The sequence below is a fragment of the Canis lupus genome, chromosome 10 (assembly GCF_003254725.2).
Source record: "Canis lupus dingo isolate Sandy chromosome 10, ASM325472v2, whole genome shotgun sequence".
Classification (NCBI taxonomy): domain Eukaryota; kingdom Metazoa; phylum Chordata; class Mammalia; order Carnivora; family Canidae; genus Canis; species Canis lupus.
In genome coordinates this window covers 26,723,753-26,736,960 of record NC_064252.1, presented here as the reverse complement: position 1 = coordinate 26,736,960, position 13,208 = coordinate 26,723,753, and the positions used below count along the sequence as shown (strand labels likewise).

At 58.8% G+C, this 13,208-nt stretch overlaps 1 protein-coding gene across 1 annotated transcript; it reads right to left on the bottom strand.

The window, feature by feature from the left end:
* Positions 1-582: 582 nt before the first annotated feature.
* CBX6 (chromobox 6) lies at positions 583-11,657 on the bottom strand. Its single transcript, XM_025459655.3, has 5 exons — positions 11,488-11,657; positions 11,264-11,307; positions 11,033-11,098; positions 10,815-10,881; positions 583-6,401 (listed from the first exon to the last, which is right to left on the bottom strand). The coding sequence occupies exons 1-5, from the start codon at positions 11,554-11,556 to the stop codon at positions 5,400-5,402; spliced, it is 1,248 nt and encodes a 415-aa protein (XP_025315440.1). The 5' UTR covers positions 11,557-11,657; the 3' UTR covers positions 583-5,399.
* Positions 11,658-13,208: the final 1,551 nt, after the last annotated feature.

Here is a 13,208-nt window from a genome sequence, read left to right as displayed (position 1 = left end):
CAGGCTGAGGGGGTGGGGGTGCCATGAAGGAGAGGATGTGGGGTGACACCTGCTCGAGGCCTGGCAAACGGTTGCTAAGGATGCACACAGGTGTGGCTCAAGAGCAGAGCAGCGGCCCCTGAGGAAGGTGTGGGCTTGCCTGGGGCTGCAGCTTTTGAAGCCATGAGGTCGCCCTACATGGGGAGAGGGCTCCTCTAATCAGAGAAGGTGCCCAAGCGCCCAGAAAACGGGTCTCTGAGCCGGCCTGGTCTCCCAGGCTTGGCGGCGAGAAACTTGTTAGGGATCCAGCCCCACAGGCCCCACCTCTGCAGGGGCTGTGACTCCAAGTGGGGAAAAGGAGCGGTGCCCCCCCTCCCCCCACCACCTACTTGGCCTTTTTCAGGGTCAGAGAAGTGGAAGGACCTGGGTCTCAGCTGTGCAGGGGTCCTCACAATGGGCTGGCAATGAGTCACAGCTGGAGGGACAGGCCACCCCCCCCCCCACCCTCCTGCAGCGGGAGGGGCCTGGCCTGATGCTCCTTTGGACCATGGGGACGGCGGGGAAGAAACGAGACAGACACATCCCTACCCCAGGGGCTAGGCCTTAGCTTCGGAATGTGACAATTTATTTGGGGGGGCAAAAGAGGCTTTTCACTCCCCCTTCCTGGCATTGATACAACATTGAAGAGCAGCAGAACTAAACGTACAAGACGAGAGTATTCGGCACAAACCCTCCCTCCCCCGGCCCAGAAACAACCGAATCCAGAACAACAGAACCAAGACCCACACCCAACACGAGCCGTCTTCTCCACCCTCGACCTCTGGGAGGGGGCAGGTGGACGGGGGGGGGGGGGGGGGCAGAGGGGACCCACCCCCACGCCGGGCTGCATCTCCATTCCTGGTCTCCTGCCAACCCAACTAGTTCCCTCTCTTTAAACCACTGGAGGCAAAGTTTAGCCAGCTGGGAGCTGGATGGTTGAACCACAGACAAAGGCAACAACACTTCATTTTTAAAATGAGAAAGAGAAAAAAAGAGACAGTGCCCCTCCCCAAATATAGAGCTATATATGTATATTTTATATATATAGAATTCATTCGTGCACAATTCATTAAATGAGCTTTTCAAAAATTAAAAAAAATTATAAGATACATTTCTTTAGGCCTTTGTGTTTTTTAAATTAAAACGAACAAAAAGTGTCCATCTGCACTCCACTCAACAACAGGGGTAGGCCCCAGAACCCTTCGTTCCTTCTACCTTGGCCTCTTGCGAGGGGCCCCCCCCTTAGACCATCAGCCCCACTTTGCCTAGCTGAAGCTCCGCATACAGTAGGCACTCACTCACTGCTGGAGTGGGGTACTGACTCCTTCAAGGTGCAGCGGGGGGACCCTGCGGGCCTGGGAGGTGGGGTCCTCCGTCCCCACTCGGCCCGGCCCCCTATCCCAGCACCTTGTTGACTGTCACAAGACGGAGTCAGGCTAGGGAAACCCTCTCCTGGAGTTTCAGCCCCTAAACTTTCTGAATCTGAGAGGAGATGCAGATTGAAAAAAACTTAAACCTTTAAACACTTTCCTTTTCTTTTTAAAAGTGATTCCTTAAACCATACCAGCCTCCAAGAGGCTGCCTTGGGCTAGTGCATGGGAGCCCGAAAGTGGAACTGACCACGTGGGGCTCCACTGTCCGGCGTGGGCCAAGTGCAAAAACAAAACAAAAACAAAAAAACCACAAACCCAACCCAAACAGCCAATAAAAACCCCCAAAGCTGGGAACGGTGGTGTGTCCACTCGGGTCCCATGGAGGCTAAAAGGATTGGTGACGGCCCAGCCCCTCAGACCTAATAGTCTCCTCCTCTGGGCTGACCCCTTACCCACGACTGCCAGGCACAGGCTGTGGGGGGGGGGGGGGGGCAGAGAGCCTGTCAGCTCTGTGGTGGCTTCAGCACCCTGGCCCCCACCTTTGAAGGGGCTTTCCCCCAAACGCCAGAGCAACTGGGCCCTTCACCCCAGAGAAGCAGCTTTGCCTCTGAGCCCCAGTTCCCTGGTCTTTTATATAGGGTGATCCCTCTCACTCTGCCCATGTCACACTGAGGGTGGGCCTCGATCATCACTTCTTTCCAGAGCAGGGGAAGGATGGAGCTTGTTCTGCCCCAGACCCCTGTGCAGGCAAGAATGAAAGGGGGCTGTGGGAGGGAGGCTGGAGGCCCCAGTGCCAGCACCCTCCACCAGCACTGAATCCTCAGCAGCTGTCTGGACACCAGCAATGCTTTATGAAGAGGCCCTGCACCCAATACACCCATTTCACAGAAGGGCACACTGAGGGTCAGAGAGGGGGATGAGACCGGGAGGTGCCCCAACTTCCCATCTCAAACCAGAGACACCAGACCTCACCTGTTTCCTATGACACGTGGGTGGGGAGGGGGTGGCATTATGGGGAGACGATCGATGCCCCAACCGATACTGAATATGGGAGGAGCTCGGGCTTTGGGGGTATTTCACATATAAAAATAAAGCAAACCAGAATGCAACTTCTGCTTGGTAATTAGGCAAACGGAAAAGCAGCAAGGGGAGAGGAAGGGCCCATAGGAGGCTGATTCGTGCAAGAGTGTGGGGGGAGAGTTATGGGTCCCCGCTCAGAGCCACTCTGGGAGAGAGGTAAGGAGGGCTCCACTTGCTCTTGCCCCTGTGCCCACCTAGGCCTCCCAGAGGAGGTGCCCACCTCGAAGCAGTGTGCATGCGTGCCTATGTGTGTGCTGAGATGGGGTGGGGGCCACATGGCTGAGCATCAGGCACAGCAACCCACCTGTGGAAAGAGAAGGGATCCCCCTCTCCCCGTGGTTACCCCCGATCCCCTAGGGCCACCACCTAAGATTCTCCCAGAGTCTACAGCTCCTGTCTTCCTGAAGCCTGTATCCCCACCTGGCCAGGGAAGCTCAGGGGTGTCATGGTCTTTGGGGTGATGAGGAGGGAGGGACCAGACGACCCGACAAGCTGGCAAACGAATTGAAGAGAGCAAGAAAACCCAACTGTATCTGCTCACCAGCCTTCCTGGACAAAGTCACCAATGATGCAACAGTGGGACTCCCGCTGACCCCCCCCCCCCCAACACACAACCTCCCCCTAAATCTCTGCTCCATTTGCCTGGCCGCTGCAGCTTTGCCTAGCTCCCTCAGGGCCAGTGGTCATCCTTCCCTTTGAAGGAGGGTAGGTGTGGGGTCTGGGCCCAGGACAGGAGGGAGGCCGTCCCCTGCCTGGGGCCAAGGAGATCGAGCATTCGGCCAGATGCTAGGGCCCTGGCAGCCAGGCCTAGGCCTCCATCCCCGTTCCTAACACCGCCACCTCACCTGTGCAATCATTGCGGTACTAGTTTTTCTTTAAATATCTCTTTCTCTCCCCCCCACTCCCACCCCGACCCCATAGGAATCCCACAATATTTTTTCTATTTCTTTTTTCTTTTTCCTCTTTTTTTGTTTTTTGTTTTTTTGCAAAACTAATTCTTTCACTTTCCTGTCATAAAATCACCTCTGAAAACACAACTTCTTTACAAAAAAAGTCACGAATGACACGGACTCTCAGGAAAACACATTTCTATGGTCTCTGGAAACACCTGTAACTGGCACCCAGGTGGTCACTCACCTGGGGTGAGGGGTCAGGGGGGAAATCCCCTCTAAGGACAGAGGAGAAATACCAGCCCTTATTTGGGGGGAAGCCAATTGGCACTTGGACGGCCACAGAGCCAACACAAAGGGCAGGGTAGGGAGGGGTCTAGGAGTACCAGCCCCCCAAACCCTGTGAGGGCCCTTGTTCTACACCCTGGGCTGGGGAGGAGCAGGGGCCATGCCTCAGCCCCCGGCAGGGAGATTTGGAAGAACAAATCCTCCTATACTTCGGACAAAGGCATTTGTTTACCTAACGGGATTCCCTTTCTGCCTCCTCCTACCTTTTGCCATCATGCTTCTGAGTTGTGACCTCTTGCAGCACATGCCAAGAAGCTCCCTGAGCCATGCTCAGGGACATGCCACCAATGCCAACTGAGACCCGGGCCTAGCGGGGGCAGAGGGGTTCCCACAGTGCACCAGAGCCGGGTCCCGCATACCTTCCCTCTCCTGAAGAACACAGGCCCCCTCTTTGGTCACCCCCTTTGGCCTCCCCGCCCTCCCAGTACCTGGCCTAAGACTGGGGCCTTGGTCTCTGCTGGCATGGACACCTCAGCTCCCTGGCAACAGAGAGAAGGAAAGCTGCCCTGGGCTCCAGGGCCTCCCACTGCTTCGAGCAGGCTGTGCTGTGAGAAAAGCCTCAGGGGTCAGAAGCAAGAGAGAGGGGGGCTGGAGAGGCAGGAGCCCCCTGCCTGGGAATGGTTTCCAGGCTTCCTCCTTCCCCCAGACACCGAGGAGGAAGGAGAAGGCCAGGGCTGGGACTCCCCTCTCCACCTGGGTCTCCACCATGCTGTGTCTGCAGCAGAGGCCTGGCTGGTGGGGCGGACCGCCCCAGAGAGAAGGGTGTGGGGGCACGCACCCCAGCACGGCCGGGCCTTTGACCACCTCATTCTGAGGAACCTTCAAGGAAGCCACCTGGAAAGCCCTGGCGGGCCCTGTGCACATCCAGGTACATGCACAAACATGCCGTGGGGCGGCAGGTAGGCACGCCAGCTGGAAGTTTCCACGGCAGGTTCTTGTAGCACCTTTGGTCAAGAACTGAAGGGCCCTTTAGATGCTGGGAGGCTGTGGCAGGGGGGGCACCCTGCCAGCCCCTCCAACCTTTGAGACAGGGATGAGGAAGGAGCCGGGTTGGAGTGGAGCTAAGGGGACCACCTTAGCTGGGTCTGTCCAGAAGTGGGCAGGAAGACCCAGGCCTCTGGCCCCGCTCCTGCCACCCTCACTGGCGTTGAGGGAGGGACCGAGGACGGCCTCACCTCAACCTCTGACTGGGCTTTGCCATCCCTGGCCCTCCTGCCCAGGCATCCAGGGGAGGGAAAGGGACAGTGCCCACGGTGGGAGGGGGTCTCCTAAGGGGCCCCGCAGCTGCCAGGTTAGCACCGAGAAATCAGATGCTGTGTGCGAGAGCTGGAAGCAAGCCAGGGAGAGAGAGAGTGGGATGCGGATGAGGCAGCTGAACCCCAGGCTTGGGGGCTCCCTAGGAGCCACCCAGCAGGCCCCACCATGCTCAGGCAAGGAGGATGCCAAGAGGCAAGAGGGAGGACTTCCAAGTGCCCTCGCCCCACTCCAGCCCTAACCTGTTCTGGGACTGCTGCTCCCACGAGGCCTCAGGGCTCCAACTGCCCGGCCCCATCCCAGGGGGTCAACACCAAGCCATTTGAAACAAGCAAAGCACAGGCAGAGGTGTCTGAGGGCAAGGGCGGGGGTGGGAGCAAGAGTAGGACTTTGGGCAGGAGGGCCCCCCCAAGCCCCCCTCCTCAGTGGAGCCCCCTCACTTGCTCACCCCACCGCTGCCACCACCCACAGTGGCACCTGCTACCCCAGTAGCCACCTTCTCGAAATCCTCGGGGTTGCAGAATTCCTTGATAGTGACTGTCAGAAGGTTGCTGGTGACATCGGTGACAACCACATTGGAGCAGGGTGACATCTCGGGGCGCCAGTCCCCAGCTTCAGGCTCGGAGGAGGCGCTGGCAGGCTCAGGGGCCGCGGTAAGTGCCTGGCCCACGGCAGCAGGGACGTCGGGAGGCGCCCGCTTGTTGGTGGCCGCGGCCTCAGGAGGGATGGACAGGTCAAGCACTTCGGGCTCGCGCCAGTCGGGAGCAGACGGGCTCATGGTCTCAGGGAGCAACTTGGGGGGCACGTCATCAGGGTCGGAGGAGGACTGCGGTGCTGGTGAGGGACAGCCGGACGAGCTGGAGCTGCGGGCATCGTAGGGGGCAGCAGGGGCAGCCAGGAGCAGCCCGGGGCCCGGGGAGGCCGCCGTGTCAGCCTTGCCCGCCGGTGGCGGAGGCAGAGGGCCGGGCGGGGGCTTATTGTACAGCGAGAAGGTGCCAAACTTCATGTGGCGGATCTGGGTGCGCAGGATGCTCTCGCTGAACTTCTTGCTCTTGCCAATGACGCGGTTCCTGGAGGGGACTTTGGGGCGAGCGAGGGCTCCGGCCCCCTGCCCGGGGCCGCCCCCGCCTGTGCCCTTGTCGATCACCTTCAGGTTGAGGATGATGCGGTTTCGCTTGGGCTCCCGAGGCTTGACCTTGCGATTGATGATGCGCACCGTCTCAGAGAAAGGCGAGATGGGGGGGCGCAGGCCAGGGCTGCCACCCTGGGGGTCTGGGCGGGGCAGGGGGCGGCGGGACATGCGGTGGCAGCGGCGGATGTCCTTCTTGAGCCGGTGCACGGCTGCACTGGAGTGCAGCTTGGGCGAGGAGGCGCTGGGGCTGGGCTTGACCGGGAAGTGCACATCGCTGATGCGGAGGGCCTCGGCCTGGGCCCGCGCCTGTGGGGCAGAGCGCAGGGTGAGCAGAGCCTCGGCTTGTGGGCGCCAGCCACCCACAAGCATTGTGCCCTTACACCAGCCCGAGAGCATCTCGGAGCATCTGCGGAGCTCCCAAGGCAACAGGGTCAGACAGCTGGAGCAAAGTGCACAGGCCTGCGGGCAGGGGTACCCTCGACCAAGCAAGGCTCTAAGATCCATGGCTTTTGCTAGCTTGGCTGTGGGCCCCGGGGACAGATGGGTTGGTAGCTGTCCTCGCTGACATCAAAGAGTATAGCCATCAGGTCACTGCGTGGGAAGAACAGCCCTTTGCTAGAAGCCCCTACCTAACTCTGTTCCGTGGAGGATCCTGGCCTAGCCTGGCACTCCTCCTCGGACCAATTCTTGGTGACAGAGGAAGACGGAGGCCCCTCCCTGCTCCACCCCACCCCCCAGGGCTACTGACCTACTTGCAGGATCCCAAGGGCTCTGTGCTCTCTGCTTTTGAACAGGCTGCACCTCCAGCTTGGACTCCCTTCCTGGCTGGTCATCACCTCTGGGACAGACACTTGGCCCTCTTGGCCCCTCCTGTACGCTCCCAGCCCCTTCCACTTCCCCTCTTGGGTCTGATTCATGTCTCCCCCGGATGTGGCGCAAGGCCTGGGTCTGAGCAAATCAGTGCCTACAGATTCCGAAGCTGGCACCTAAAGCCTAGGTTGGAATTCACCCCAGTGAGACAAGGGTCTGGCAGGGATAGGCCAAGGGATGGGACCAACCTCATATGGGAGCCAAGATAGCCTGCAGGGTGGGGTGGGATGGCTGAGCAGGCCTGTGGGCAGCCAGGGGAATTGCTGCTGCACCCCCCCAGCTGTGAAATCTGTAAAGCACCTGCACTCTGTAGAAGCTCACCTACCACCTCGTGGAAGGTGGGGGGTGTGGCAGGGCCCTGAGAGACCTTGCCAAGTTCAGGGCAAGGAACTCTCAAGGCCACATAAACCGTCCACCATTGCCAGTCCTTCCTTCACTAACAAAGTAGTAGAGTCACAGGTTGCTTGGTGCTACAACTATGAACACACACAGGGGCTGCCCTCCATGGAGACAAGGGATGGGCGGGGAGGATGCTGGGAGCTTCAACATAATAAAGGACGAATGGGGCCTAGAAGAGCACAGCTTAGGGGGGGCATCCTTCATCAGAGGATGAAGCCTGAGGAGGGAGCCCTGGTCCTTTCTGAGCCAACCACGCTTGAGGCTCTGGTGGCCTGCCACAGGGGTGCCACAAAGACAAACAGTGGGGATGGAGAGCCCAGAGGTGGTCAAGGGATTAAAAGCAATGACTGGACAGAGGGTAGAGGCAGTGACTGATCCGTCATCTACAGACAGCCTGGCTCCTGGTGGGGGAGACTCACTAGGCGGTGTCTGGCTTAATCCACATGGGAGACAGAGGTCAAGAGGACACATACCCACGGACAGTCTGTGAGCTCCCCGGGAGCGGGATCTGCAGTCTGGGGCCTCTCCATATCCCACCCCACAGCACTAGGCACTTAACAGTCCGTGTGTGGTGGCCCGGGTGCCCCTCAGGCAAAACTAGATCGTATTTGACCACAACCCCCAGAAGCAGTGTTTGCAGACTTATTTGCTGAATTAACAAGGGGTCTTTGGAATGTGGTAGCAGCACACTTTTAACTCTACATGGGAAAGATTGGGGAGCTGCTTGGCCAACAACCCTTTGAGCACTAGGTGGCAGCACACAAGGCCCAGCCTGCCCCATGCCAGGGCGGCCAGCTCCTCCTGCAGCACGCCAGCCAGCGGAGCCAAGGTCTGGTTCCCTTGCATCCCTTCTCACACCCAGGCGGGAGAATTAGCCTTTCCTCGGCTTGGCAAACAGGGCCTTTTGCAGGTTCATCTCCAAGGGAGTTTGGGGGAACCTTCCCCTCTTATCCCCCAGGGGGTCAGCGCTGATGCCCTCAGCGAGCTTCCTGAGCTCCCAGGCCTCTGCCCCAGTCCCATGGTGATGGTCCCCAGGGTGTGGTGAAAGGGGGTAAACCTCAGACCTGGGATGAAACTCCGGCTGGGGGGCCCATCACATACCGTCAGATAACATGCTAACACCTGTTCAGCACCAGGTCTGGCACACAGCAAGTACTCAACAAATACTAGATTTATCCATGGGGGGTGGGGGGGTGGGACGGACAGGGGGTTTATGAGCAACAATCTTCTACTAATGTATGATTTCCAAACTTTGTAAGAGAAACATTTCTTACTTTATAGCTTTTAAGTTTTTTTTTTTTTTTTTAAAGAGACTAGTTTAACCTTCCTGCTCCTCTCCCCTCCCCAGGCTGAGAATTCTGTGAAGGTGGGACCTGGGTCTGCCCGTGAATTAAAAATGTGAACCACAGCCAGTGTTTACTGCTGTGGGTAAACGGGGGGAGAGGCACGGCTCTGAGGGGCTGGCATGTACAACAGATGACAGCACAGATGAACGAGCTGGACCCTACCACGGACTCTCTGTGACCTGGGGCAAGTCCACCACCTCCCTGGCCTCAGTTTTTCTATGTGTAAAGTGGGGATAAATCAGAACCTACCTCCTGGGCTCCTGTTTCCTTGCAGGCAGAAAGTAAGTGTTCAGTAGAATTTGTTTACTATACACACTGCCCCTCGGTGACTCACAGACTTCTGGGCTCAGACCAAGCTGGTCTCCATCACCCCTTACAAATATCCACATCACTCTCGTAAGGTCCAGGTCCGGGTCCGGGTCCTCTCATCTGCCTCTCCACCTCCCCCCGCCACCCCATCTCTGCAGCCTTCAGTTTCTGGGGTGTGTTCACCTTGTCCCTTCAACCTGATGTGGACTCTCTGACGGACAGGGTGAAGACCAGGAGCCAGAATGAAGCCGGGAAGCTGGGGGGTGGGGGGGTGGGGGTGGGGGTAGGAGCTCACAGAAGTCACCTCCCCTCTCTGGGCCTCGATTTTTCTCATCTGCATAATGGGAATCCTACGCCTTCATAGGGTTGAGAGGATTAAAGGAGATAATCAATGTGAGGGCTCGGCACCGTGTTAGGCCCAGAGCCGCCAGCTCAGAAGCTAGAGCTATCAAGGAGGAAAATGGCATTTCGTGAAATCCAAGCTCACGGTCATTACTCACTTCACCGCTAGAGGGTGCTCCAGCTGCGCTGAGAGGCTGTCACACAGCCACCCGCCCTCCAGCTGCTCCGCCCCATCCCTCCTCTCAGGCATGAAGGGTTGAGGGAGCTCCTCCGCGGGTCCCCCTAACGAGTGTGGGCTGGCAATAGGAGTCACGGAAATAGGTAATTCTGGACACCGACAGTTCTTCCACGGCTCTGCTTTAAGTCCGAACCCTTACACATGCACAGTCCTTTCGGGGTGGGGGTGGGGGTGGGGCTGGAGAGGCCCACCCCCACCCTCCTGGGGCTTTGAGCCTTTTGCACAAACTGGAGATGCTGAGGTTGCGCATTCTGCACAGTCGCTTTCCTGCGGAGCTTTCCCTGCCCTTCATTCCCCTGCCAATCGCCACACAGGCTGTCAGGGTGGGAAGGGGCCCGGAGCCATTAGATTATTGGGGCGACTGGGGTGTCCCACGGAGGCGCGCCTGCAGCCTTGCCTCTCTCCTAGGGCCATCTCACCTTCGCTCTCCGACTCTGTTCTTCCTCACTGAGGAAAATTAGATAATCCCCCCCAAACCTCTAAGATGGCTTCCTCCGGAGCTAGGTCTCCCTCCCTTGCCAAGGCCGATGAGCTCCGCTTTCACTCCCTCCCACCCCATCCTCGTCTCCAGAAACAGCCAGGGGTGGGGAGAAGCCAGCGGCCCAGCCCAGGTGATAAGCTCAAAGTGAAGTGATCTAAGGTCAAATTCAAGTTGGATTCCCCTCCACAGGAGGGGAGGCATGCAGAGCAAATCCTAAGAGAGAAGGAAGCAGGGGGGCGGGGAGGCAGGTGGCCCCCAAATGCTCCCTGTTCCCAGCCTTCAGGGAAACCACATTTACTCTCCCCATGGGTTCTAATTCCAGGCAGAGCCCTCCCATCTCAAGGCTGGGGGAGAGGGGAGGGCTGGCCTCCCGGCATGTGCAGAAGTAACCTCCCTGCCACCCCCTCAGGTGGACAGCCCCCACCTGCCTCAACCATCCCCATGCTGGAGCCCGGCTGGCCTGCCCAAACCCCCAAACCCCGGTTTTGTCAGCGAGGATTATCCTCCCCGCTCACTCCCCACTCCCAGGCCCCTCTTGCTGAAGCGGACGCGGGCCAGGGCCGGCTGCCAGGGGCTCGTCGGCGGGGGCCTCACAACCACCCCCTGCCCAGCTGGGGCCCCTCTGGAAAGGTCCGCCTGCCTGGGCAGCCGCGGATCTGTCCCTCCCTTGCAGGCCCCGTGCTGCGCCAGGGCTAGGGGCCCGCGAGGGGGCTGCTGGGGCTGGGCCAGGTTACCTTCAGGAGGAAAGTTTTGGGTTTGGGTCCCCTCTTCTTGGGCCCATACAGCTCACGCTCCCTCTCCCTGCGGCCGAGAAACGCCAAAGGTTAAAAAGAGCCCCTTCCCGGGCCCCACTCCGCGCTGCCCGCCCCGGCGCTCCCGCTTCCCCCGCTTCCCCGCGCGGCGCCCCAGCCGAGCCTTGGCCCCGCCGTCCCTGCCAGCTCCCCAAACTCACTTCTGCTCGAAGGCTGCAATGAGCCGCGAGTCCAGGATGTTCTCCTCAGGCTCCCAAGTGCTGTACCTGCCGAGTCACACATGCACGAAATAAAAATGAAAACCCAACAGGCAGAGGCACATGCGAAGCAGCAAACGTGCACCCCCTACACCCCCACCCCCAAGGGGAAAAAAGGCCCCGCTGTCCGCTGCCTCCCCTCCCCCCTCGCCCCCGGCCCCCACCGGCGCTTACTTGATGGCCCACCCCTTCCATTTCACCAGGTACTCGATGCGTCCCTGAAAAACAGAGAAGAAAAAAAGGGGGGAGTGGGGGTGGGGAGGATGCGGGGACGCGAGGAGGCGGCGGCGCGGGGGTGGGCGAGAGAGCCCGGGTCGGCGGGACCGCTTCGCCCCGATGGGCCGCGGACCCGGACACCGGCTGCGGGGCCAGGCGTCCCGCCTCGGGAGGGGGCTCACCTTTCGGATCCGCCGCTTGATGATGGATTCGGCCGCGAAGACCCGCTCGCCCACTGCAGACAGCTCCATCTTGCTCAGCGGCACCCACAGCCCATAATACTCCCTGCTCCCGCGGCCGGTGCTGCACCGCTCGCGCACGCGCCGCAGCGCACAGGCCCCGGCGGGCGGGCGGGCGGGCGCGCGGCGGGGCGCGCGCTCGCGTTCCAGCTGCGGGCCGTCACGTGACCCCTCGGGGCAGGCGCGGCGTTGCCAGGACCTCCCCCTCCCCCGGGGCGGTTGCTAGGGAAAGTGAGCGCTCGCGGGGCGGGGGCGCGCGCTGGCTCTTAAAGGGGCCTCGCCGCGCGGCGGGAGTGCCGGCCCGGAACCCGGTGGGTGCTAGGCTCGTGCGAAGCCTGGTCTGGCGCAGTGCAGTCTAACAGGCACTTTTTTGCTCCCTTCTCCATCTTCCCGGCCCGCCATAGCTGACACCTTCTCCCTCCTGTTCACACCTCCCCCTTGCAAGACTCGCTAGGCCCCAGCAGGGGAAGGACCATGGAGTCGCTGCAGCTGCTGCGCATCCTCCCAGCAGAAGTTTGCAAACAGTTAAATATGATACAGCAGAAATGCATTTGCTGTTGCCTTGCCAGGCCCTGCGGGAATTTCTTTAAAACATTGCCCTCCTCCTCCCCAATCCATTATTTATGTATTCGTGGGAGTGTGGTTTTGTAACCAGTTCAGATGAATTAAAACAAGAACTCCGCCGCAGGAAGAGGGGTGGGGGCGGTAAATGGGGTGGAGGAAGGCCGGGAGGATCCTGTGCATCTGTCCTTTGGCCGGCGGCCGGGGTCTTGGGCGGCACCTGCCTTCACCCGGGAGGCGGGATGAAGATTGCAGCGAGGACTGTGTGGCGGCGAGGGGAGGGAGAGAGAGAGGCTGTGGGGTGAGAATGGGCCCTTGGCACCCCAGATGAGGCCTGAGCGGGCCATCCTCGGGTCATTTGGCAGACACCACCCACATGATCTTGTCTATATGTTTTCTGATCCCCGGGCCCCCTGGCCTTGTCACTCTCCGGCTGCCTGCAGCTCCTTTGCTGGTTCCGCCATTGCTCACAGGGAGACCAGACCCCAGCTTCCTATTTGAGGACGGACTGGAAGACCTGGCTGTCCCGGAATGGACACACAGAGTAGCCCTGCCACGCAAAACGCTCCATTTCTTTTCTTTTGAATTATTTAGACTTTATTTTTTTTTATTGCACCAGCAGTCTTGTCCTTTAGAAATACATTTAAAAAAAGACCCTCCTGTCCATAATCTCCATCAAACCATTATTAATATCTTCATGAATCCTCTTCCAGCCTCTGTTCTACGCCTATATAAACACACGTATGTATGCGTATGTGTACACTGTAGATACATAGTATATGTATATGTATTTGTTATTTCTTTTTAACAAAATGGGATCGTATGAATCACACTGTCTGCAATCTGCTTTTCTCCCTTAATGATATAAAGCAAACCTCTCTTGGTGTCATCAAATGAAAAATTTGCCACCATTTTCGTGGCTGTGATGGGGCTGAGATGGAGGTGGAGAAGAATCGGCATGTAGTGAGAATCAGGATTGTCTCTTGCTTTCATGACTTGTATATTAGAAAAGGGGATTTTTATATTTCTGTACTATAATCCTAATTCTTGTAGTTTCTAATCGACCACATCAAAATCTCTGCTTCTCATCCCTGCATCTATGC